At 40.2% G+C, this 25707-nt stretch overlaps 1 protein-coding gene across 4 annotated transcripts in view; it reads right to left on the bottom strand.

Moving 5' to 3' along the window:
• The window catches only part of Veph1 (ventricular zone expressed PH domain containing 1), a 255558-nt gene that overhangs the window by 204675 nt on the left and 25176 nt on the right, over positions 1–25707 (bottom strand). For all 4 annotated transcript variants that reach the window (XM_021158191.3, XM_021158192.3, XM_029474775.2 and 1 more), the window contains exons 3-4: positions 21261–21476; positions 11299–11473 (exon numbers count right to left, since the gene is read on the bottom strand). In XM_021158191.3, coding sequence (XP_021013850.1) covers positions 11299–11473; positions 21261–21476 — 391 coding nt within the window. The remainder of the gene's footprint in view (positions 1–11298; positions 11474–21260; positions 21477–25707) is intronic.

Raw genomic sequence — 25707 nt, 5'->3', positions numbered from 1 at the left:
TTAGCTAAATGCATTCATCTCTCTGGGCTTTAGTGTTTTCAACTGAGGAGCAGAGGAAGAAATGACTTAATGAGTCTGTGAACTTATACAATTTTCTGCCCTGTTGTAACACAAACAAACATATATAATCTGAGCTCTCCTTGTATACATGGCACATGTATGCAATGGCCAGATGCATGTTCTAGCTCTCGGCATTGCTACACAAAGCTTTTATCTACAAAATTCATATTCAAGAACTTCCCAAACAAGTTATCAGAAAAACTCGAAAATGAAAGAGCTCATCATGTTTTATGTAAATTAAGATTTTGTGCACTCATAGATCTTCTAGGCTATGTGTGATCAGTTGGATATGCATGGTAGGACTGTCGGGGGACTAAGAATCTAAACAAGAAGCAAGGCCTATCCATCTTCTTCTTAGTAATGGAGAGGCCAGAGAACCCTGCACGTTCAGGAGTTTGGGTAAGATCCCCACCAATCTCCTCTTGAGGATTCTATGCAAAGAATCCCAGAACCCTGTAAAGCTGCTATAGAAATGCCGTAGAATCACAGTGAGCATGTATCCTCCTAAATAGATAGCCAGAGAACCATGGGAACTTCCTACTCATGAGGTAGGGCCATGGGTAAATCTGTAACTGTCCAGCTGAGGTTCCTATACATTTGCTTTGATCTACTCAGTAAAAGAAAGGAACAGGGATCTAGTGTCTTCCAGAAATAAAGCACCACGGATCTACTATGTTTGGAGGATGTTTACAGAATGCGTACAGCTTCATCCTACTTTTGAAATCTACAAAGTCAGGCCTATGAGTCTGTAACGAAATTACTTAGTTACGAGCTGATATATAGCCCAGTCTTCCACTCTTAGGAATTATACAACTCAACATTTCTGACGCATTGGCCCCATGCTAAGTTCTTATGTAGCTTTTCTCTACGTTGATTGGATTCTCATCTGGAAGAAATACTAGACCCAGCCTTAGAGAGTTAGGTATGCTTTCGCTCTCGTTACATGTGCCTACATGAAATAGAGCTGTTTGGGCACCTCAGAAGACTTGAGACAAGATTAGTACAAATGCATATGCTGACAATATTAACTGTACATTATACTGGCAACTCTAATATATATGATTAGTATAGTGACATTTTGTGTGCACAAGCTAAGCACAGCTGATGATTTCCTAGTTTATTATAGTAAATTTGGCCTTGAAGTATTAATTATCCTATAGTTAGAGCATTTGACTAGTAAGTATCTATTATGGGTTGGCATTGATAGATACCAAATTAACTGATTGAGGGCAACGAAGAAACAAATAGAAGAAAATAAAGTCATCATTGGGTTATAAATACAGACATTTCATGAGCTACTGCAGTAAGTCTGGATGGATAGCCTCCTAGGTCTTGTGATTCTTCCTTCTCTCAATCGTCCCTCTTTTCTGAAGTGAGAGAGTTCTAGTGTTAGTGGTACACATAGTCATTAAGAAGACATCGATGTTTCTCAGTGTTACTTTGCCAAGCTCTGCTCACTGATGAACTATTGAGGTCTACGTGATTTCTCTGCCTTTCTATTCTATGTGTGTTTTGAATGCAGTAACAATGGCTGGAAGTTCAGCTGTCATATTACAGCATGAGATTTAAAGCAATCACATAGTAGCAGCCTAGGTGTCTGGTGGCCATGAAACCACACTGGCTTGCTTTCTCCTTCACTTCTTTGAGATGAGAGAAAAATACAACTCTAAGTTTTAAAATCCATTATTGTCTGTTGTAATCTCAAGTTATTAGAAAGAAAAAAAAAACCTTAAAAACAGACAAAGCATTTTACCTTTTTCAAAACATCCAGTGTGCATATGAAAAAACATATTTTACAAATTCCCAGGAAGCTAACTGAAAACCTAACAGCACTTAAGGAGTTTTATAATGTACTGGTATCACCAAGAAGACATAGGCAATGTGTGGAGCTGAGACAAATTATCCCTCGGTTTAGCACCATGGCACATAGTTTTATTCTCCATGATGCCATTGAGAGCATTATCACATGATGGCTAAGTAGAATAATGGTACAAGACAAATCCTGTCATCAGGATGAAAATTAGTATGTATCATTAATATATAACACTGTCTATAAGGTTAATATCTATTGGTATAATGTAGGGTGACTAAGTTTCCTGATTTTTCTGGTCCTGTTCTGGCTTTATTAAAGCTACCATGTCCCTGGGCAAACTGGGACAGCTGGTCACTCTAGTGTGTATTTATGGATGATTACTAGGGAGACATTAGTGTACATGAACAAAGCACAGTTGATGTTTTCCTTGCCTATTACAGTAGCAATTGACCTTTAAGTATTAATTACTTTATATTTAGAACATTTAATTATTAGGTGTCTATCATGGGATGTCAGAGCTTGATTTTATAGTTTGGTGCTTAATTGAGTTCACAGTAGTGGCAATTAGATTGACCAATAATAAGATCTTATGATTTTTTATTTATTTTATTCTCTAACCATATATTAGGAAGCTCTTTTTTTTGAAAAATATACCAGGACATAATATATTTCTGAAATTGTCCTTTAGCCAGTTAAGAGGCAGCATGGCTAAGTGCCTTAAACAAAAGCAATAGTGTGTATTGATTTGTATTATTCTCGGGTTCTATGACTATGAAGGCACTAGGCTACTGATCCTTGTGGCTCCATCAAGCTGAAGAGCAGAAGAAAGTTGCAGGCCCCCAGGGCAGAAATCCAGTGTTTAAACTCTGGCACCACCAAGTACTGGCTTACCAATGAGCAGGTACGCTCAACTAATCGCAAGTAATCCTCACGCATCTTAAATTATCTAACAAAACAAAACCCCTCCTCAAACACAGATGTTTAGAGTTGATATTGTACATAAAAGTATTTTCTGGTTCATCCAATCACTTTCGAAATAAGACATTTCTTAAAATATTTTATCACGTCCTTCTCATGTGCTAAGACAAAGGGATGAGCCGATGAGCCTGAGGATTGTTGTGTTGTAAGATCAGCAGGCTTTGCTGACAGAAGCCTGATATAGCTGTCTCCTGTGAGGCTCTGCCAGTACCTGGCAAATACAGAAGTGGATGCTCACAGTCATCCATTGGACAGAGCTCAAGGTCCCCAATGAAGCAGCTAGAGAAAGTACCCAGGGAGCTGAAGGGGTCTGAAGCCCCATAGGAGGAACATCAATATGAACTAACCAGTACCCCCAGAGCTCCTTGGAACTATACCACCAATCAAAGAAAACACATGGTGGAACTTGTGGCTCTAGCTATATCGATGCCCCAGTATAGGGGAACACCAGGACCAGGAATGGGAGTGGGTGGGTTGGGGAGCAGGGAAGGGATAGGGGATTTTCAGATGGGAAACTAGGAAAGATTACATTTGAAATGTAAATAAAGAAAATATCTAATAAAAAATAAAAAAGATCAGCAGGCTTTTAAGAAGAGACAGGCTGTCCAGGTTTTCTTTACCTCACAGCAACATCTGCTGGTGAATCTATGAAGGTGCAGAGTGACAGGCACCAGCTCCGAGCAAGCCAGCCACTTGGCCACTTGGAAGTCCTTTTCTCTCCATTTCTGGAACCACAATTGGAAAGACTTCTTACCATGTTATATTAAATCTTTTACTCCTCATGTCTCCTCAGGTAGGATATTTGTAATAGGATTTCAATGCAAAGAATGAAACTTTACTCTTTCCATAGTAAAAATCAGTCTGTAGTAACGTAAAATTAGTAGTGCTTCCTTCCTCTTTCAAAAGAAAGCTACAAAGAATATTAATAACAAAGAAGCACAGAATACCTTCCCTTACATTTAAGCTTAGGCTAGAAGCGTTGTGCGTGATGACTTGCGTCACGAGGATAAAAATGTACGTGTGACATATAATAGTATCTCTATGGTTCCTGTCACTGCCTGTGTGAAGAAGGGATCGCAATGTTCCCCTGTGTGTGAGGTAGTAAAACTTGGGACTTTTTAAAAGCAGTAATCACCTCATAGATTTTACATGTGTGTGTGTATACACACACGTTGTGTGCAGTGTACCTATATGCGTGTCTAGCGGCTAGAGAAGGGCATCAGGTGTTTTCTTTGGTCACTCTCTGCCTTTTTCCCTTTGGTGAGGTGTCATCTCTGTGTGACTCTGAAGCTTACATTTATTAATGTATCCTGCTAGGCCTGCATCCACCAAGCCTTGAAGATTCTCCCTCCTGTCCCTGCTTCACACACTCCTGGTGTGTGAAAGAAGACGGTCGGCTTGTTATATGGGTTCTGGGATGCAAAATCAGGTCTTGTGGCTCCCAGGCTACACAGCAAGCACTCTTAACCACTGAGCCATCTCTCCAGCGCCTGCTGCGAATGTTTAATGGCTGTGCATCTCTCTGGGGATTATGAAATTCGGTGAATGGATAAGGTTCTGCCTGCCGTATTTTAATATGAAATTAGTACACTGAAGATACTCAATTAGAAGTGGGAATGATGGCACTGGTGACAGGAAGAACCACAGCTATCCGAGGGCTGAATATGGTGCAGAGTGTAGGTATTTTGTCTAGTTAGGCGTCATCGGCCATGTGCGGTAAGTAAAATTACTGCCATGACATGTGATGAGTCAGCTTTCTCCGTTGTTTTTTTTGTTTTGTTTTGAGACAGCTCACAATTTAATAGTTTGAATTTTGTTTCACATAGAGAAAGAAATGAGGTAAATTTATCATAATTAACTGGACAGTCTTTTCCAGCTCGTTGCCAGCAAGTCAGAAAAGAATGTGTACTCTTGCTGGGACAACAGTGTATTTTCTCAAAGATTTTCTACTTAAATTTCAAATCATTTAAGGTCATCTTGTGGCTTGTGCAAGAGGACCGTATAAAAATTCTGTGGACGGAGAAGTGCATTTCCGTCCTGACCTCTGATTCAGAGAGGCAGAGGCAAGGAGAGCGTTGCATGCAGGTTTAATACCAGGGACAGGCACAGTGTCACAGAGTTACAAGTCAATTATTTGCAAAGATCTTGCCCATGGGCCCACAAATAACCAGGTGAAGTTGAAGACTCTCATTTTGTAGGCCTTTTATGATATTGTCAGCTTATTGGGAGAAAGATATGGCAACTCACACTACACTGAGCCCAGGGTGCGTTTCTGTTCCCTGATACAATCAGCATGATCCATCGTCACACGGCAAAGAATGAGTCTGGAGAATTACTCAGGAGCATGGGCAACCTCTTTGATATTACATGATATAAAATTACACGTGGACTAACTTGGGCAGAAAATAAATTCACCACCCAGTGACACCCTTGGTTTAGTTTTTAATCCAAGGGCCTTGTGTTAAGTGTTTCTCTTTCATTATTATAATTTTAATCTAGGTTTAATTTTGTAGATATCCTTTGTTAGAATAAGGATGTTACTAACTACTAATTAGACACTAGAAAAAGCTAGAGTTTCACATTTTGAATTTAGGTCTTTATTTTGTCTGAAGTTAATATCTGTATGTTTTGATATGGACAGTTATTTCGGCACCATTTACTGAGTAGCATGGTCTTCTCCACTGAGAAGATTTCCCACCACAGACTGGATTTCCAAGTTGCCTGGTTTGTCCTCACCCTCTCTAGCACAGCATGATCTTTCTCTTTTCTCGGCACTACTGTGCTGCAGTCATTGCTCTGACGCCACAGTCAAGTTCTCCTTCGTTAGAGTTCCTTGAGCTCTCTGACTCACTTTATCTGACTCTTAAATTTTAAAAATCCGTTTGTCACATTTCATCAGAGGTTCCATCAGTATTTTATTAAAATTTCACTAAATTCACTGAAAAAATTTATCTTTGCTACACTGTCTTCCCATTCATGAAGATGGTATAGCACCCCACACCTTTGTACTTTATTTGACTACTTCAAAATGATTTGTAATTTTATTATTAAGTTATGTATATAGTTTTCTAGGTGTTGTATATAAATCATTAGATATAATATTTTTCATTCCTGTATGATTGTGTATGAGTATTATAATTTAATTTGAGGTCTAGGCTAGGCTCTCCAGTGCCATAATAAATAGAAATGAAACAGTAACATCTTCGTCTCTTTCTTGGATTTAAAGGCAGGCTTCTACTCACTCACTATCAAATAGTCAATAGTCCTCTTAATCAGGCAAGGAAGTTCTCAAAATTTTCTAGTTTGATTTGTAATCCTATAAGACATGTTTACCCATACCATAATCCTCCTCCTGCTCAGGTTTTTACTGTTGGGTAATTCAAATAGGAAACTATTTTGTATTCCTGGGACAAATCCAACTGGGTCATTATGCAATTTATAAAATGGGTTAGCAACAGTTCCTCAGCCACAGACTACACAGAGGAACGGTATGAGTCAATAGGAAAGCTCTAGTCGGCACTCAGTAAATGGTACATAGTTTCCTCCAAGCCTTGCTAGAGTGTTTTCCTAATGTGTTTATTCCTGCTGTGACCATCTATGCCCGTGACTAAGATGAATGTCTGTTTTCCTTTCTGATAATGCCCTATGTCTGGTGTTGGTTTGTGGATATACCAGACTTGCAGAATTAGAGGGAACATATACTTCCTTATCAATTATCTGGAAAATTAAGATAAGATTCTAATTATCTACTCATTGTATTATTTGTTAATATTTTCCAACAGAGCTGTCAGGACAGAGTTTGTCCTGGTGGCAGAATTAAAGACATTAGTGTAACTGATTTGCTGCTATTCAATTTTGCTCGTCCTTAGCACCCAATCATTGAACACTCTCCACCTTTAATTCTTCTTCCAAAAAGAGGATCTTTTTACAATTATTATTATTATTATGAAAATTCATTAGATATGAAAATAAGAAAAAGTTGCAAAGCTTGGCTTGGGATTATTCAAACATTTTCCTTTAGGGGTAAATATACAATCCCATTTCATATGATTTCTCATAATTGAATTGTAAATATAGGAGGAGAAATTTGATTTGCAAAATAATATAATTTTGAAAAACAGAATCAATGAACTGTTGTGAGCCAAGTCTAAATAAGGATAGACAGCACCAGCAACCAAGGCCCTGGACCTCATATGCTCAACCATTGAGTTGGAGTTTTAAAGATAATAGTAGCATTGTCCAAGAAATTTATAATTGATAAGAACTTTGGAATAACTGTGGACACATTGAAATGCAAGTCTTGACCTGGAAAAGTATTGAGCTGAATCCCATGGGAGAGAAAACAGTAAGTTAAACTGTAAGTACTATGTAAAGCTTAAAAGATCAATTTAAAACCAAGGAAATTGCTGAATATATAAAATAACTTGTTTTGTTTTGTTTTTTAAGAAAGCTTTTGGAGACAGTAGCAGAAGATGAGGTCAGTAGAAATTAAAGACTCAATTGTGTGGCTAGCTGGCTCAAAGGTTGCATTAAGCTTCTAAACAGGGAGAGGCATTCATCAAGTTCTCATGGCGATAGACCTTACATATTATGATCAGCCATGAACTACACACTGCATAGTGTGCTGACAAGAAAACCAGAATTCAGTCCACAGGGAAGGGACCAGAGTGCATCTTGCAAAGTGACTCAGAATTAGGTAATCTTTGGCTGAGTCAGTGAGCTAACAGAGAACCTGCTTGTTATGACTGGAGAAGGAAACAGCTGTGAGAAATGATACTCCATCTTTGAAAGCTCATCACACCAAAGAGGCTCAAGAGGAAGGTTTTGGCTAAAAGCAAAAGGCCACAAGAAGAAAACATCTAGGTCATGATATGAATCAAATATTCCAGCAATATGTGGGTTTTCCTAAGAACACTCCGGCTCTCCTGGCATTAAAGGTACACAAATATATGCAGGCTGTTGTGATTGTTACCATCAGCATCTTAGCTAATATTTATCTAACTAAGCTGTTAGATAAATGCCATTGTCTGAATATCTCAATTTACACATAAAAATACAAGCACAAACAATATGCAGGGGAGCTGGGACTGCATAGTAGAGGTGGCTCTGGGGTGAAGTGTCAGGGTCCTAGTCAACTGCTCATGTACAAAACGACAAGGTGGAGATTGGTGGCTTCCACGTAATCCCTGTTCATTCACACAGCTGCCTGCACATCTCTGAGATCCACTACATCCTAACTCCACACTCATGTGGTTCTGCTGCAGCCCACGGCCATTTCCTTTCTCTTCTGATCTCATCATCTCAACAGACAACTAATATACACTATCTGCCTGCAAACAGGATGTATCAGTTCAGAACCAGGTTGCCAGAGTTGGACTGGAAACAAAAAATGTGATTGGATACAGACTTTGTGTAATTGGTGTTCATAATGATGTGAACTAGATGGCGTGAAGGCCCATGCTTCAGGACATAAAATAAAGCGATACACCAGAAAGGTGCAGAGCTTCAGCTTTTGGGATCACCACTGAGGCCTGAGTCAAGTCAATGGGAAATCTGATCTACCTCATGAACTTCCAGTCACGGGCCAACAAAGAGTTGCTCCTCTTCTTTCTCTCTACCCTCCCCACCCCATCTTCTTCCTTTTAATTTCTCTCTTCTTACTCCTCTTTTTCATCCTTCCCATCCTCCTTTTTTTCTTCATCCTCCTCTTCTTCCCCTTTATGTTTCTCCCCACTTCCTTTTCCTTTTCTTTCCTCCTCCCTTCTTTGTCTTCTTCCATCTCCTCTTTTCCTCCTCCTCTTCCTGTCTTCTTCTTCCTCCTTTTCTTTATCCTCTCCATCGTGTCACATATATCAAGGTCTTCTGTTACTTAAGGTGTTACTGTCCAGTACAATGGGATAACAGGATTTCTGCTCTGCAGGTCTCACAAGTAAACCTGATCTAGTTAGCACACATGGATTAATGCAATGTTTGTCATGACCGTTGTCTGATTTTATTACTATAATGTTATTGTAAGTATTGTCATGGAACAGATGACTACAAAGCTTTTCATGAGAGCAGAAGTCCTTGAGAATGAAGAAGAGGCTACCACAGATCAAAGAAGACAGTCTAACGGTGAGAAAAAACTACAGGTAGTGAAGAAAGACACACCAAGGAGCTCATTGAAGCTGCTCACAGGGAGTATCATCTGAAGACTTGCAGAACAAAGGACTCATTTCTCAAAATCTCTTCTGCTCTACAACTCACATGATCTGTGGGAGGGGCTTTATAGTCCTGTCAGTCCTCAAAGTCAAAACCCTGGACGATGAAGGCCCAGTCATGCACAGGTCAAGTTACCATTGATTTTATGGCAATTTTCATAACGCTGGATCAAATAAACCAAGTCATTTGTTTATTTCAGATGCTTGCAGTGAATTTAGAGTTTGTTTTGTGTATCAAAGATCTCTTTGTCATTGAAATAACATTTCAAAAGCCCTGAAAGCATGAGCTAAGCTCCTGGCAGCTGGAAAAAGAGAATTCATTTTTATATAATTCTACAGACCACAGGGTTGCTTCCTATAGTTTTAAAATGCTTGGCGTACCTGTAATTTTTATGAAATTTGTTTTCAAAAATGTTTTCAAGGTGGCAAAAATTAAAGCATAATTGTTTTTCTGGGCTTGCAGCAAATCTAATCACATGTGAAGTAAAGTTAGCAATTTTACTCCGAGGCCAAAGGAAATTAGGAACAAAGGCACTAGCTAATATTATTAATGGCAAATCTTTCTAGGGGAGCACAGGCTGAGTGACAAACACCACCATCCGTGGTGCTCAGGCATATCTGGGTGTCTGACAGGCAGTGAGCTAGACAGGCCAGAAGTCTCAGGTGACACTGAGGGACCCCCCAAGTATCAGGAGTATCTCATACTTGAGCTTCAGATGGAGACATCATGTTGGTCCTTGGCAGGCAGTAGGCATTCTGAGAATGGAGTCAGGTAAGACAGGGTGTGTGGAAAGATGAGGTGGAACAGGGCCTATGGATGGACAGTTGCTTTTAGATTTCAAGAAATGAAAGAGAATGCTTTGAGTTTGGTGGTGGTGGTGGTGGTGATGGTGGTAGTTGGTGGAGGTGTGTGTGTGTGTTTGTGTGTTGCTTTTATTTTTCAACAGTGGGGATTGAACCTCTTGCCTTGTTCATCTGAGTGAGAGGTCTATCACTGATCCACACATCTGGAAAGAGTGTGCCCTCTATCTTACTGCAAACTCAGTAAAGCAGAGTGGCACCTGAAATAAGCAGCCCTTTTCAGGTCTGTCTTCCAAGGTGCAACACCAAGGAGAAAGACTATTGTGCTTCTTCCAGAGGCTGCCATGTGGAACGCCTGGTTGGAGAATTCGTGGCTCCTAAAGCTCTCAGTGAGTAAGCACATGAGAGCAGAGGCCACCATTCTGGCAGGGCAGCATGGGACTTCCACATGGACCCTTCTAGGAGCAGAGCCATGGGGAGGATGCTACCGCAGTGTACCATGTGGGGAGGCCTGGCTAAAAGGTCATGGGCTATGGGCTAGCCTGGGTACCCTGGGCTTGGAGCACATTCAGGACACTCTTGCAGAGTCCACGAAACCTGGGACTAGGAATGTAGGAGCACTCTGCAACAAGGTGAGCCTGTGGGGTCTGAATTAAGAGGCAATCTAAGGGCAGCAATACCTGTGAACCTCATGCATTTTTATCAGTGAGGACTGGGAGGCATATCAAGTCATTTGATATACTATCCTCTGTCCTGCACTCCATTTTGTTTTATTTTAAAGCAAAATAAGGTTTCAGATAGGTAAGAATCAAAACCAAACAAACAAAAATACATACTATGTAGATTAGTTTGAGCTTGATTCCTTATTTATTTACTTATTTTGGTGGTATTTAATGTACTTATAAACCAATTTCAAGTAATTTTACTTAGAGAAGCCATCATATGTTTTCCTTTGTATTTTTTTTTCAGATAAGATCTCACTGTGTAGCTCTGACCAATCTGGAACTCACTATGTAGAAAAGGTATGCTCTGAACTCACGGAGATCCACCTGCCTCTGCTCCCCAAGTCTTGGGATTAAAGGCATGTGCTACCATGTCTGGCTCTGTGTATTTTATATAACCAAAAATACTTCTTGTTTTGAAAGTCAGAGTAAAAGGAACTGGACATCTTGACAGCAATCATGGGCAACATAGTGCTCTGGATGAAAGCCATAGGGTTGGCAGGAAGTTCCCTTCGCAGTGAGTACCAGTACCTTGTTCTATTCATCAGACAAAGAAGAGGCTGACTCAGCCAGCCCAGGAGACATCATGGCATGATCACAAGCCAATGAACAGCAAGAAAAATTGAACTTGCCCCTTTGTGTGCTAGGCCTCCCTCACAGGAGCCACTAAGCAACACACTGAATTTCTGTTAAATATGATCCCATCTCAGTTCTCGATCTGTACCTTGGAGTATGCTCTTTATTATTCCTTCAGTATGGTCAGCCAGCAGATCCGCCTTGGTGATGGCAGCCAGGGACAGGTAGTTGGACATGTTCCTACACAGCTCCTTGCTGCCTCTGTGGAGGAATTTCACTGCGATGGGGACAGCTAAGACCATCACAGGGGTCCGGTTGTAATTCTGAGGAAATATAAGAAGTCAACAAACAAGTAACTCATTGTTCATTCATTATGCATTCACCTCAAAAATATTTGCAGGGCTGTAGAGTACAGCTGTGAAAACACAGGTCCTACCCTGGGTACATCGAATGTGCCCCGCTTGGCCTTATAGGAAGACTTAGGGCCAATTGATAGCATGAGCAGAAGGCAGGACCCTTGAGGTGCAGGGTGCTAAGGAGAACTCCAGCCAGAAACTGTCAAGAAAGACTTCTAGAGAAATGGATGCCTTAGCTGAGACTGAAGGGATAAGTTGGGAGTACTTGGGCAATGGTAAGGACTAGAGAAGAAAGAGCCACTGTGGGAGGAACAGAGGTGAGGGAGAAAATGGTACACCTAGGGCATTGTGGGTAACTATGTGTGGTTGTAGAGTAATACGTGGAAAAATTGGTAGGGACTGGAAAAGTCAGTGGGCACGTATATACTGGGAGGGTGGTTGGTTTGAAGCTAATTCCAAGGGCAACCAGGGATCAAGGGGAGGGACAGATCAATGGGTTTATCTTTGAGAAAAACAACCAAAGGAATATTGACAAGCTTGAAGTTTGTTTATTTTTTCTTTTTTGAACCAACCAAGGATGGATGCATGCAAAAATGTGATATATATATATATATATATATATATATATATATATATATAAAGATATATTTATTTTATGTATGTAAGTACACTGTTACCCTTCAGAAACACAAGAAAGGGGCATCAGATTCCATTAAAGATGGTTGTGAGCCATCATGTGTTGCTGGGAATTGAAATCAAGACCTCTGGAAGAGCAGTCAGTGCTCTTACATGCTTAGCCATCTCTCCAGCCCATGAAATAATTTTTAACAACAGGAATAGAAGTGGAGAGCACTGTAAGGTGTAATTAGCTAGTTGTGGAAATACAAATACTACATCTTCTCACAAGTGGTAGTTAAAAGGTGATTTTACAGAAATAGTCTGGAAGGGGTTTGAAGGATATCAGATAAATATGGGTAGCAAAAATGTTTGTGTGGGACAAGTGCTAGTATTTAAAGCTTGGCAGGACAATGATAAAAGTTCAAGGGGGGGAAATGCTGATTTCACCTTACAAGTGTTGACAGAAACGCAATGCACTCAGTATATGGAATGCTACTATGTGTCAATTAAAAAACACTAAATTTTTAGCTAATGATATTTAAAGAAAAAAATAAATATAAGACTAAAACCTGAAGGCATTCTAGATCTCAAAATAAATGTATTCTTATTTATTATTGTGACTTATTTTACGTGTTTCATAAATGTTATCATTGGCACTTAGTTATGCCATTAAAAATAAGGACCCAGATTTAGCAGTCTCTTGTGAGGCTATGCTGGGGCCTAGCAAACACAGAAGTGGATGCTCACAGTCAGCTATTGGACGGATCACAGGGCCCCCAATGGAGGAGCTAGAGAAAGTACCCAAGGAGCTAAAGGGGTCTTCAACCCTATAGGTGGAACAACAATATGAACTAACCAGTACCACCCGGAGCTCGTGTCTCTAGCTGCACATGTATCAGAAGATGGCTTAGTCGGCCATCAATGGGAAGAGAGGCCCATTGGTCTTGTAAACTTTATCTGCCTCAGTACAGGGGAACGCCAGGGCCAAGAAGTGGGAGTTGGTGGGTAGGGGAGTAGGGCGGAGGGTATGGGGAACTTTCGGAATAGCATTTGAAATTTGAAATGTATATAAAGAAAATATCTAATAAAAACAACAATAAAAATAATTATATATCATATATATGTATATGCATACATATACATACACACACACATATATATGTATATACACACATATAAAATCACTTCAGCTACCACTTAGACTAAGAGCAGAGCTGTACTGTATACAATGTGTTTGGGAGCTGACTTTGTATCCTTATATTATAAATAAAAGGGGCTGCTTTTTTTCTGTGTGAAATGTACTTCGTATTCCACCTATGGGTTCTCCTTTCTACTACTTCCAACAATTCTAGGCTTTGGTAGGTCCTCATGATCTCCTGAATAATGAATGAATAAAATGCACTAGGGCTGAGAGATGGCCACTACCTGTCAACCATGTAAAAAACTGAACATGATGTCATGTGCCAGAAATCCCAGCACCAAGAAGGCAGACACAGAACGATCTTCAGGGCTTGTTAGCTTGTTAATCTTGTCAAATTAGTGAGTTTCATGGTTAGTGAGAGTCCTGGTCTCCAAATATAAGGGCCAGAACAACAGAGGAAGACACCCAGTATCAACCTCTGGCCTCCACATGCAGGCACACACAGAGACATAAAGACACATAGACACATACAGATATGTACACATGCATATACTACACAAACAGGAGTGGAAAGTAGGTAAGAAGGAAGAAGACAATGTGGATATGTGGTGATGGCTGTCACAGAGGATGCAATGTGTTGGGAGGGCATGTGATAGAAAACAGACTCTGGATTCTACCCTGGGCTTTGCCACCCCCTTGCTGGCTGAACACAGGGATGTCACCCAATTCTCTAGATCATCTGTAATGGTGACTGTCATCACATTTTCCCATCGAGCAGCCTCTGATAAATAGGTTTCACGGCAGACACAACATCAACTGACTGGCACAGGAAGACTTTCCAGGCTGCTAAAGGACCAATGACCTTGGAGAGAAGGTCAAGTAATGACTACCCTCCGAACAGGGTGTGCACTGAGTAACAGTCTGGGTGTAGTCTGTATCAGATTATGGGCATGGAAGGGAGGCCAGGAATGGTGGGCAAGGGTGGTGGGATAGAAGCTCCATCAGTAAATGTGAATGTCCTTCTTTAGTAATCAGTTCATGGGTTTCTGATGGGGATAGCCACAAGATGCACACAGCATTTCCCACATTCCCTGCAATCTGATGTGGCCACATACATGCAAAGCAATTAGATAAAGAAAGCTTAACATGTTCAACTCCTCAGCTACCATTAGCATGATGTGACTTGGCTCTTAACTCATTTTCCTCTTTACATCTCATTGGAACAAGGACTTGGTACCAGGGACTGAGGCAGCTGTCTATGACCATGAGTTAGAAACTGTGTGTAGTACAGAGAAGGTGGTGGTGGTGGTGGTGGTGGGGGTACAACGACATCCACATCAGCTCTAGACTGACATTTCTGAATTGTTTGTTGAGAAATAGAAATGCCCTGCATAGCTTAACTCACTGGCCTTTGTTACAGCAGGTGAGCTTACATTCTGACCAGAACAGTGTTACTCCAGAACCATTTTCATTCTTGAAGTGTCTTTAGTAGCTTAAAGGGAAAGGTATGTCCTTAGGCAGTATGGAATTTAGAATTTCATTTTAGCACAAACCCGATAATAAAGATCAAAGAAGGAATATGAGGCTAAGACTGCCACGCTGCTACAGTGTCTCTGAGCAGCATTATGACATCTTAGACATGGGGCAGTTAGATCAAAGAGGATACTAAATGGAAGAAGACAGTGTCTTGACCCTTATATCAACCAAAATAAAAATAAATTCCAGGCAAACTGCATATCTAACAGTAAAACACAAAGTAACAGTGAGTAAGGAACACGGTCAGTGTCCCCAGTGGCTTTGCGAGTCTCCTCAAATCTAACTAAACTATTACCATAAAACAGTGAATGTAAAGTGGATAAAAATAAAAACATCTAGTTCAATGATACTTTAAGAAATGAAAAGATAATCCAAGGGACATATAATATGTGTCACCCACTTATTCAACAAAGGTCTAGCCATAACCAGAATATATACAGACAAACTTCAGGCAATCAAAAAGGTACAGAGCCAAAGGAGAAAACAGACAAAGGATTTGAATGGATGCTTCCCAAGTAAGGATGCAGAAATGGAGTAAACTCATGAAAACTTGCTCACTTTCTTTCAAATTAATTTTGACCTGGGACTATCCACAAAGTGTTGCTTTCTGAGGTGTCATCAGACATGAGTTCCCCTGAAAAACAGACCCAGTCCTACAGATTCCATTTTCAGGTAGTTTTTAAGTGATAAGTACAGGGTTGAATATTCTGTGCATATCCATGTTATAGAATTTTATGAATGAGCATGACATGCAGTGGTGGGCCCAAGTCAGTCAACAGTACCATAATGGCAGCACCAGTGCCAGGAGGAAGAAAAGGAAATGTTATGGGGTAGCTGAGACACTAAGGTTAGTGAGTTGAGAGTCATAATTTTAGAACACTCAAATCTTGGTATCGAGTCCAAAATAAGTCATAGGAAATGTTTTTGCTGTGGTTTCCCTTCCCTTTTATTTTATTTGAGAGTCTTCATTAAATTCCTTTGAGGAGCCTTTCTGCTCTTCTAATGATGACATTTCTACCCTTGGTCTCAAAAGTGTTAAATGACTTAGCCTCACAGAAAGGGAGGGAAGGAGGGAAGGAGGGAGGATGGGATGGAGGGAGAGAGAGAGAGAACATTTTCCTGATCTAAATGATGCTTCAAAAATAAGCACTTCATTGAACTTAATCAGGGATTTTTCAAAGAGATCAATGATTGTGATTTTCTTGATGGATTAAAGGTGCTAAGAGTTTATGGGTGCCACTATCATGTGACTTCAGTAGGTAGAAGAGAACCCAGATGATACTTGAGGAAACATAGGGTTGGAGAGGCAAGCTAGGAGAAATTAGGTTCCTTTAATAGCATCTGAGCTCCATGATATAGGGAATACTGAGGCTAACTCACACGTAAGGAGTTTCAGAAGGTTGATCCATAATTGTGAAGCCCAGAGACTTCTGTACAGTAGGGGACTTTCTTTGGTCAGATCAGAACATCCTTCTCACACTATCAAGGTGTCAAAAAGCCAGGCAGGAAACTAGAGTCTTCACACCCCATTCACTCTATTCCTACATTTTTCTAAATAAACTAATTAAATATCTTTTGCTTAAACATTTGTTTTCCTAGTTACCAGGAACAAACAAACAAACAAACAAAATGTCTGATACATTCTAACGAATTCCTTTATTCCATCTATTTTCTACATACATGGTCAGGACCATGGCCTGCCTTGAGACTTCTCTGATGGTTTATTTGAGTATCTTGGTCTGCCTTCTCTCCTCTCCCTAAGCATATGTGGGCCTAATTGTTGATGAGACCTCTCTGGAAGATAAGCTTCTCCTCTCTCCTGGGCCTGGCACTCATCCCCATAAAATTACTTGGATCTACTGAGGATAACTCACAACTCTAGAAGGTTGATCCTTATTAGGGAAGCCAAGAGACTTGTGTACAGTGGGAGGCTTTCTTTGGTCAGATCAGAACATTCCTCCTACACTATCAAGGTACCAAGAAGCCAGACAGGAAACTAGAGTCTTCACTCATCAGCAAAAGATCAGGTGAGCTCAAAGATATACTGAGGTATACTCCATCATGAGCATGGTAGAACCTGGTAAAATAACACAGGCATTCACAACTGAATCTCCATCTGTGATGATAGAATAGTTCATCCATCAATCTCAGTCTTTAATACCGACTCCAAGTAACACTTGAGTATATATGCCAAAATAGTCATCCATCTTCCTTTTGTTAATACACCCTTCCTGTGTCCAGCAAGGTTAATTTATTGCTTTTCACTTGTCTCAATTACCCTATATTGCTGCTTCTTTGGATTCACATTCAAGTTACTTCTACTACTACCTGGATTCTATCCCAACCCCTAGTCTTCTCTTAGGCTATGTTTATAGTCATCCAATCTCTCCATTACATGGAGGGTTCTCACAATTAAACTTCCATATTTTGCCCCTATCCTGAGTGGTCAAAGCCCTAGCATTGGGAACTTTTCAAAACGAACCCCATGTCAAAGGTACTATACATACACTGCGTCTTTGGCCAAGAATAACTTGGAAGTAGAAAGGCACATGTCTTCCATTAAAGGATTAGATCTTCAGGCACTTTTAAAATAATTGATAATTACCTACCTAATTAATTAAGATGAGGTCTCAATATGTAGCTCTGGCTGTCTTTGACCATTACATAGACTATGCTGGCCCCAAACTCAGAGAGATTTGTCTACTTCTGACTCCTTAGTGCTGGTATTAAAGGTGTGTACCATGGTTTTTAAGCATATTTATCTGTAACATGAAAAAACTAAGGTGGTGGTCTCAGGAAATGGGCCTTGCTAACTGTGAGCACAGACAAACACAGAGAGGGACTGGATTGATGGAAAATCATTAGATTCTGTTTTAAACTCTAGAGTGAGCTAGCCCTTGGCAGCAGCAATAAAAGGACAGGCCTTCTTAACTAATCAGAATGCATTCTTTTTATAATAACTCTGAAGTGGGGATCCAGTACAAAAACAGAAGATTCTCCTCTCAAGTATATAATGTCATCATTAAAAATCAAAAAGAATATAAACGTCAACACACTCAATTCTTGTGCCTTCTCCCCATACATGTAATTTGGAAATCTCTCAAATGGAACAAAAAGTAAAACATTAGGCAAAGAGCAAACGGTGCATGTAAGTCCTCAGAGATCACCACCAAAGGCACACCATCTCAAAACTGTGTCTAGACAGCCCCTCCCATATCAAAAGCCACAGGCACAGCTGACGACAAACAGCGGGGTGTGCGTAGGGTCTGGGGGCCCAGATGACACTGGCAAAGAAGAATCCCACAGACCTAACAGATAACAAACAACTTCGGCTGGGCTTCATTTCAAAGGCATCTAAGGCAGCAGATCTGGGCACAGCAAGTCATTTTATCTTTAGAGTTATTTGGATCACAGAGCTGCTAATGGGATACAGGCAGAGAAAAGTCCAGTGGTCACCATTCTCCAACAAGTAAGCCACTTTAACAGCAGCTGATAATGCCACGGCCTATGACAGAGTTTGGCCCTTAGCATCGACTAGAGCAGGCTAGGGTGAATATTACCTTACAAGTGCAGAGCTAGGGGAACAAATGGAGGTCACTGCATTGTACAAATGAACGTACTCCCGAGAACTGCTACAGCTCTCTGGAGACGTGAAACAAGGGGACCTTGTTCCACGGTGCCAAGGATTCAGTTTCTCAGCTTGATTGGCACCATTTGAGCTCTTGGTGGAGATTTTCCTTTTGAAAATGCACTTTGGGAACCTTTGTCAGTGTTTTAAAACTAGAAAGAATAAAGCAAAGGAGGAGAGACACAGACCCAGGGTGATAGGAACTGAGACGCTACTTTGCTATCAGGCGCTGAATTCAGCTGGAGCCATAGAAAAGCAACAATCTCAAGAGATGTCCAAATTCATTTATTAAAATGGGGCTCCCTGGACATTCACCCAGCCTCATCAAGCAGACAGACAGACAGAAAAAAAAACATTTGATTCCTACTAGTGTAGCCATCTGGGGACCTAATTGACACGTTCATCTGGTTTTCCCAGTGGGTTTCCTGACAGGTGAGAAGAGAGAGGGACTATGGGTTGTTCCATCCATCACATTTTATCCTCCTGTCCAAAAACCCACTGGACAGAAATATGGTTGCTCAGGAAGCCACAGAATAGGATCTCCTCCTGAGCCCACTCATCACTCATTCAGTAAGTATCACCTGAGTGTACCAACTGCATGCCAAGTGCCATTTTAGGTGCTGGGACTTGCTCAGTGTACAAAATAAAACAGAATTTGGGGAGAAAACAGACAGGCAAACACTGATCAATGCAATTACTGAAGAAATAGCTTGTTGTAAAGAGTCAAATGCTGGATAGGATCATGGTGATAAAGCATTTGTCACAAAAGTAAGAGGGCCCTAGTTAGGGTTCCCAAAACACACGTGAAAGCTGGGTAGGTATGGTGGCCTACCTATTATCCTGGAACTTGGAGGTGAAGATAGGGGTAAGCTAGTTAGCTCTGGTTTCATCAGGAGATCCTGTCTCAATAAGGAAAGTGAAAAGCAACGGAGGAAGAGGCCCAGTGTCAACCACTGCTGCCACATGCATACCGAATACACAGGCAAAATAATAATAAAAGAGAGCGATGCGCTGTATATTATAGTCTCCTTCAGATGATAATATCAACTGGGGTTAGTGATCACATGATATTTCCCATATCCGGAACATTTTTTTATTTATTTAGCATCTGGTTATTTACTCATTAAAACAAACCCACAAGGCAATTACTTCTATAATCTGCACTTTATAGATGAGGCAATAAAGGCACACAAGTGTTAATTTGCCCAAGATCACCCTATAGGTAAATTCATGACAGAAAGGGGGTTGCTTGTGGAGTAAACTTCTAGCTTTATAAAGCCAGCCTCCCCCATAAGAATTCTGAAGGAAATACTCTGAGCCATTCTAGGTCCTTTGTACTCAAAGCCATCACACAATATTGACTAGGAAAGCCTGCATGAGCAGTGTGTGTACCATCGAGCAGGCTAGTTCTTTTACAATGCAAAAAAATATGTATTTCCTGATTTGTGGGTTACTTCTGGTCACTTTTGTACCCATTGTCAGCCATCTTGGATTATTTCATTCACTGGCTCTCCCACAGTGGTAGCTGAGATGAAGCAGCAGGTCATGCAAAGATGATTAACTATGATATCAGGTCTGCCCAGCAAGGTAGTTGGGGAAGGGTGATTGTGTGGCTTCATATGAGGAGGTTAAAACTAGGCACTGGAAAAAGGTAAAAAAAAAACAACAAACCCCCCCCCCCCAAAAAAAACCCAATAAAACAAAACAACAACAACAAACAAATAAACTAGGTACTGGTTCCAGACTTCTGTCAGTTCTCTGGAGATACATTCTAGTACATCGACGATATCTACTGATAGAATACCTGTGCCACATTTTCATCCTCATCTGCCCTCTCCAAGGGTCTCTTTATTTTAAAAAGCAGAGTGTCTTGTGTATCTTTCCTGTCCTGGTTTTTCTGGGAGATGGGGAATGACTGAATCCATATAGCAACTTGTAAGCTCCTAGCTTCAGGTAAGTTGTGGCTTGAGTCAGGAGTTCTACTTCATATCTACACCACACATAGAAAGCTTTTTTATAATGAAAGACTTCCCTCATGTGCATCTACCAGGCTGCTGTAGATTTTAACATTTTTGTGTCCTACCTGGGAGTTAGCTGGATACCCATTTCTATTGGTCTACAAGACTGTGGATTTATTTGCAGGTTACAGACCACTATGATTACCGATCACTGATTGAACTGCAATATTCACAGGCAAGCACTTCACGTGCTGTGCCACTTTGATGTCTCACAGTTCCAAACAATAGGCATTGATTGCTACCTTTAGTTTAAAAAGGGCAAAGCAGAGGCTTAAGGGAATGAATTTTGCTGATTTCTCATGTGTAGAACAAACAGATGGGTATTCACAGTACACAGTGAAATAGACGTAAAAAAACGAGTTAGTCAGGCTGGGGAGATGGCTCAGTAGACAGGAGCCCTTGTAGTGCAAGCAAGAGGGCCCGGGTTCAAACCCCTAGCATCTATATAAAAAGCTGAGCACGGCTAAATGTACCTGCAGTGCTCATCTCCACACTGTGAGAGACTGTCTCAGGAAGAAGTGGAAAGTGACAGGGGACATCTGCCATCTTCTTTTGGCCTCCTCAAGCATGCTCATAAGCTTGCTGTGGTATTATTTTGAATTCTTTACAGTATGGCTCCCCTACAGCTGGGACTCAGTAGGATTTTCTCAGTTGATTAGCTAGCAACCTGCTGGCTTAGCTCCAAGTGGTTTGTGGTGTCTTTTTACAGTATCTAACGGGCATAAAAAAATTGCCTCTCAGTTCAGAGACATCATGTGTTCACACAAGCTGCCAACTCAGTAGCCACTTGCCTGCTGTTTCACACTGACATACCTGTAAGATGCAACTCATGATATCGGATGCGATTTTTGCATGTGGAGTATCTTCGTCTTTCCCTGCAGGCCTCAGGTTGTGTTCCAAGCAGGAATCCCACAGTCCCACCAGGGCTCTGGCATGCTTTTCAATGGATTCTGTCTCTCTGATGGCTGTGGTAATCCTGGTGATACAGATTTCAACCACCGCCTGGTCATTGTTATTAGTTTGGTAATCCTATTTAGAAAAAGAAAAAAACCTTTTAAGTTAATAAGTACTCTAGGGAAGCAGTACTGAGTTATGCTGGAAATGATGATGTCACCGGGTACTAAAGAGTAAGCCTGTAAAGCCCATTACAGTTGGCCTTCCTCTTGTGGAAGAGGCAGAATATACACACAAGGTCCAGTGACGTTAACAAAAAGGAGGCAGCAGCTAGTTGGAGGAGCTGGATCATACATAGGCAAGCAAGTGTATGCTTTAGGACATTTCAGTTTCAAGTCACTAGAGGACTTTTTACAGAGATGCTTTAGTTACATGTATGAAAAAAATTCAAATTAGTTTGCAACTTTCCCTTTCCCTACTAGCTTCCTCTCAGAGTCCGGCAGAACACAGTGTTCCATTTCTTTCTTTTTAACTCAAGCCCAAGTTAGCTCTCACCAACCAACCAAATTTCCTGTCTTTATTCCCTCCCGAGTACTTCATCATCTTTACGAAGAAAAAAATATGATCCCTTAACACTTCTCAATGTGCAAAAACGAACATACACAACAAAAATGCTTATCTCCTTGAGTTGGAAAATGGTCTGACTGAATACCACAATGGGAGTCTCACAGAACTGGAGACTTACAGGGTAGGCAACCATTTAGATGCCTGTACTGAGGTAGCCAACAGGGAGTTTTCATCCTTAACACTATTTTTTATTGTTATAATGGGGCCAACAAACACCCCAAACCTGTATCTACACTGTGATCATCAGTAGCCCAAATTTTTTTTCTCCAGAAGAGTAATTTGCTGAGGCAAAGGACAGAAATAAAATAATTTTGAGGCCCCTAGTATATACTACTAAACTCCCTTCCAGAAATATTTAACTAATTTAAACTCTCATCAGGTGAAAACATGATCTTTTCATTGTGATTTTTGCAAGAACAAACTATTTTTTAATTTTTGCTAATTTGACCAGTAGAAAATGGTATCTCATTACTGTTTGGTGTAGGCACTTCCTTGGACCAAAGTGAGGATGTATACTGTCACATGTTTATCGGCCATTTTTATTTCCTCCACAGGGAATGGGGCAATGGGGAATGTTCTTTTGGAACAATATTATCCCCTACTAAGGATATTGAGGCAACATTTGAGTTATAATTCTGCACAGGCTTCATTATTCCTTTTCAAAATTGCTATCTATTAACTGACTGTTTAGATGGTTAAATCAAGCAAGCTTTTGAGTTTTGTATTTTTTCCTCTAAAATTTGAAACTTAAATTGTTTACTCATTTAGATTTAAAATTTTTATAAAGTTTTATTTAGGTCTTATGTGTATAGCTGTTCTTCATGCATGTACATCTATGAAACACATGAGTGCCTGAAGAGGTAAAAGTGGGTATCAGATGCCATAGAACTGGAGTTGTAGGTGTTCATGTTCAGTCACTGGGCACCTGCACCCAAACCCAACCAAGTTCTCTGGAAACCCAACCACTCTCAACCACTGAGACACTCAGCTCCACATGTTTATTACATTAAAAGATGAGGCGTAGAGATGGTACAAAAGATGGAGAAAACAGGGTTGGCAGTACAGAGCAGAGCCCCTGGGGCCCCATTCCTCAACTTCTGGTTTGGTTCTCCAGAGGAAACACGTCCCCAGTGCCTTGTGCTCTACAATGGTGTTCTCAGCAACTCAGAAACCATTCACCTTCTGTGTCTGTGAGCCTTTTAGCTGCATTTTAAACATAGTTTATATTTTAAAATACTTTATTTTGTATGTGTGTGAATGGTTTGCCTGCATGTGTGTTGGTGCAAAGCTTCCTTGCCTATTGCTCATGGAGGTCAGGGGAGGGAACTGGATCCTCTGAAACTATATAGTTACCAATGATGTGGCCTACCATATGGGCGCTGGGAACTGAACCTGGGTCTTTGGAAGAATTACTAGTGCTCTTAAGTTAACCCTATCCTCCTCAAATGACAATCCATCATAGACAGACTATCAGAATTAGTAGGGCAGTTGATTAAGCTTTCTGGATATAAAATCATTAATCATGATTTTGTATTAAGGAACTGCTGAGGTGGCTAAATGGTAGAGCACTTACTGAAGTAATGACTGAGTTTATCCTAGAAGAGGATGGAGAGATTGAACTATAGAATTTGTCCTCTTTCACACACACACACACACACACACACACACACACACACACACACACACACACTCCCACTATAATAAGAGCAAATAAAATAATAGTAATTGGTGTTACATTACCTGAAAAGACTAGTTTTTTTTTTAAAAAAATAAAGGACATCATCTTTAGGTCTAGCTAAGACTATATAATGCTTACACATCTAGAAAATGATCTACATTACTTAAATCATGCTCTAAGAGGTTCCGTTTCCAGCACCAGCATGGTAGCCCACAATCATCTGTAACTCTAGCTCCAGAGAAGCCAGTACCCTCCTCTGGCCTCTGTGAGCACCAGGCATGGAAGTATAGCACAGGCATATATTCAGGAGAAAAAGACCCACACAATTTTGTTTAAAAGATATTAAAGAGGCTTTAGATAAAAGTGTGGAAATGTAATATCTCCAGAAAAGAAAACACTGTCACTGGGCTGCTATTTGTCTCTAAATTAGTTTATAGATAAATGAACTTCCAATCATCATATTGTCAGAATCATTCATAAAACCAAGTATTGAATTATAAAACTGTTAGAGAATGAAAACAAATTAGAGTAAGATTTTAAGAAGCTTGGGAACACGTTTTGTTTTTCCACAGATATACATGGTAAAAGACAAAGTGCATTTGGGAATACTAGATATACAGCGTGCATGAGTGGCAAAGAATCATATAAGAACCAAAAAAAAAAAAAGAATCTTAAAAACCTTCAAAAGAAAAGAGAACTGAGCCAGGCCTGGTGCTGCACACCTGAAATCCTAGAACCTGAGAGGCCGAGACAACTGGATCCAGTTCTTGTCTCTTTAGAGGCAGTGCTTTAGGCCAGACTTACTTGGAAAAGGGCAACCCTGTATCAATACCCTTCCCTACGACAAAAGAGGAAAAGGAATTAAGTAACTAGAAATATCATTTCCCACAAACCCAAGCAGTGCCTGGCATAGAAGACTTGCCCTCACTAGCAAGGAGAACTAGGATGCAGAGAGAAAATTACCACTAGCCCAGTGCTTCACTAAACTAAGTAAGTTTGAACATCTGACAGATGCAGGAACTGGTGAGGAAAGCCACTAGGGCCTTCACACACCCTTCACATTAGAAAGCAATTTGGTGTGTATTATAACACTGTAAGTTCAAAGATCTTTAAATGCAGTTGTTTTACTTTATACTGAGATCCTCAGAAGTGCATATTTACCAAGTTAATCAATTATAAGAATGTTTACTGCAGCACTGCTTAAGTAATGAAGGTTAACCAAGAAAAATAAATAAATAAATAAATAAATAAAATAGTGGTATGTTCATAGAATAGAATATTAGATCCACTGAATGAATGAATGACCAAATGAATGTACCAAAGTAGGTAAATTAAAAACAGTATGGAAGCTATGATAGCATTTATATAAAGCTTAATAACTTTTCAAGCTTTTATGGACTTCTAAGGTTCTCAATTTAAAGGAAAAAAAACTGGTTTTAGAGATTAGTGTATTTCAGATATTATGATATACACTAAATGTCTTTAAATTTTTCTTCTTTTAAAACTTTATGTAAAGTTTAAAATTTTCTAATGATTTCTAAGTCACACATTTCTAACACAGAAGTTAAACCACCTATGATAATTGAGAGTTTTGCCGGGTATAGTAGCCTGGACTGGAATTTGTGTTCTCTTAGTGTCTGTATAACATCTGTCCAGGCTCTTCTGGCTTTCATAGTCTCTGGTGAAAAGTCTGGTGTAATTCTGATAGGCCTGCCTTTATATGTTACTTGAACTTTCTCCCTTACTGCTTTTAGTATTCTATCTTTATTTAGTGCATTTGTTGTTCTGATTATTATGTGTTGGGAGGAATTTCTTTTCTGGTCCAGTCTATTTGGAGTTCTGTAGGCTTCTTGTATGTTCATGGGCATCTCTTTCTTTAGGTTTGGGAAGTTTTCTTCTATAATTTTGTTGAAGATATTTGCTGGCCCTTTAAGTTGAAAATCATCATTCTCATCAACTCCTATTATCCATAGGTTTGGTCTTCTCATTGTGTCCTGTATTTCCTGGATGTTTTGAGTTAGGATCCTTTTGCGTTTTGTATTTTCTTTGATTGTTGTGCCG

This window comes from Mus caroli, unplaced genomic scaffold, assembly GCF_978045245.1.
Source record: "Mus caroli unplaced genomic scaffold, Mus_caroli_1 scaffold_3, whole genome shotgun sequence".
Lineage (NCBI taxonomy): Eukaryota > Metazoa > Chordata > Mammalia > Rodentia > Muridae > Mus > Mus caroli.
Note: the sequence above shows the minus strand (reverse complement) of the source record. Positions and strands in the feature narration are given on the sequence as shown.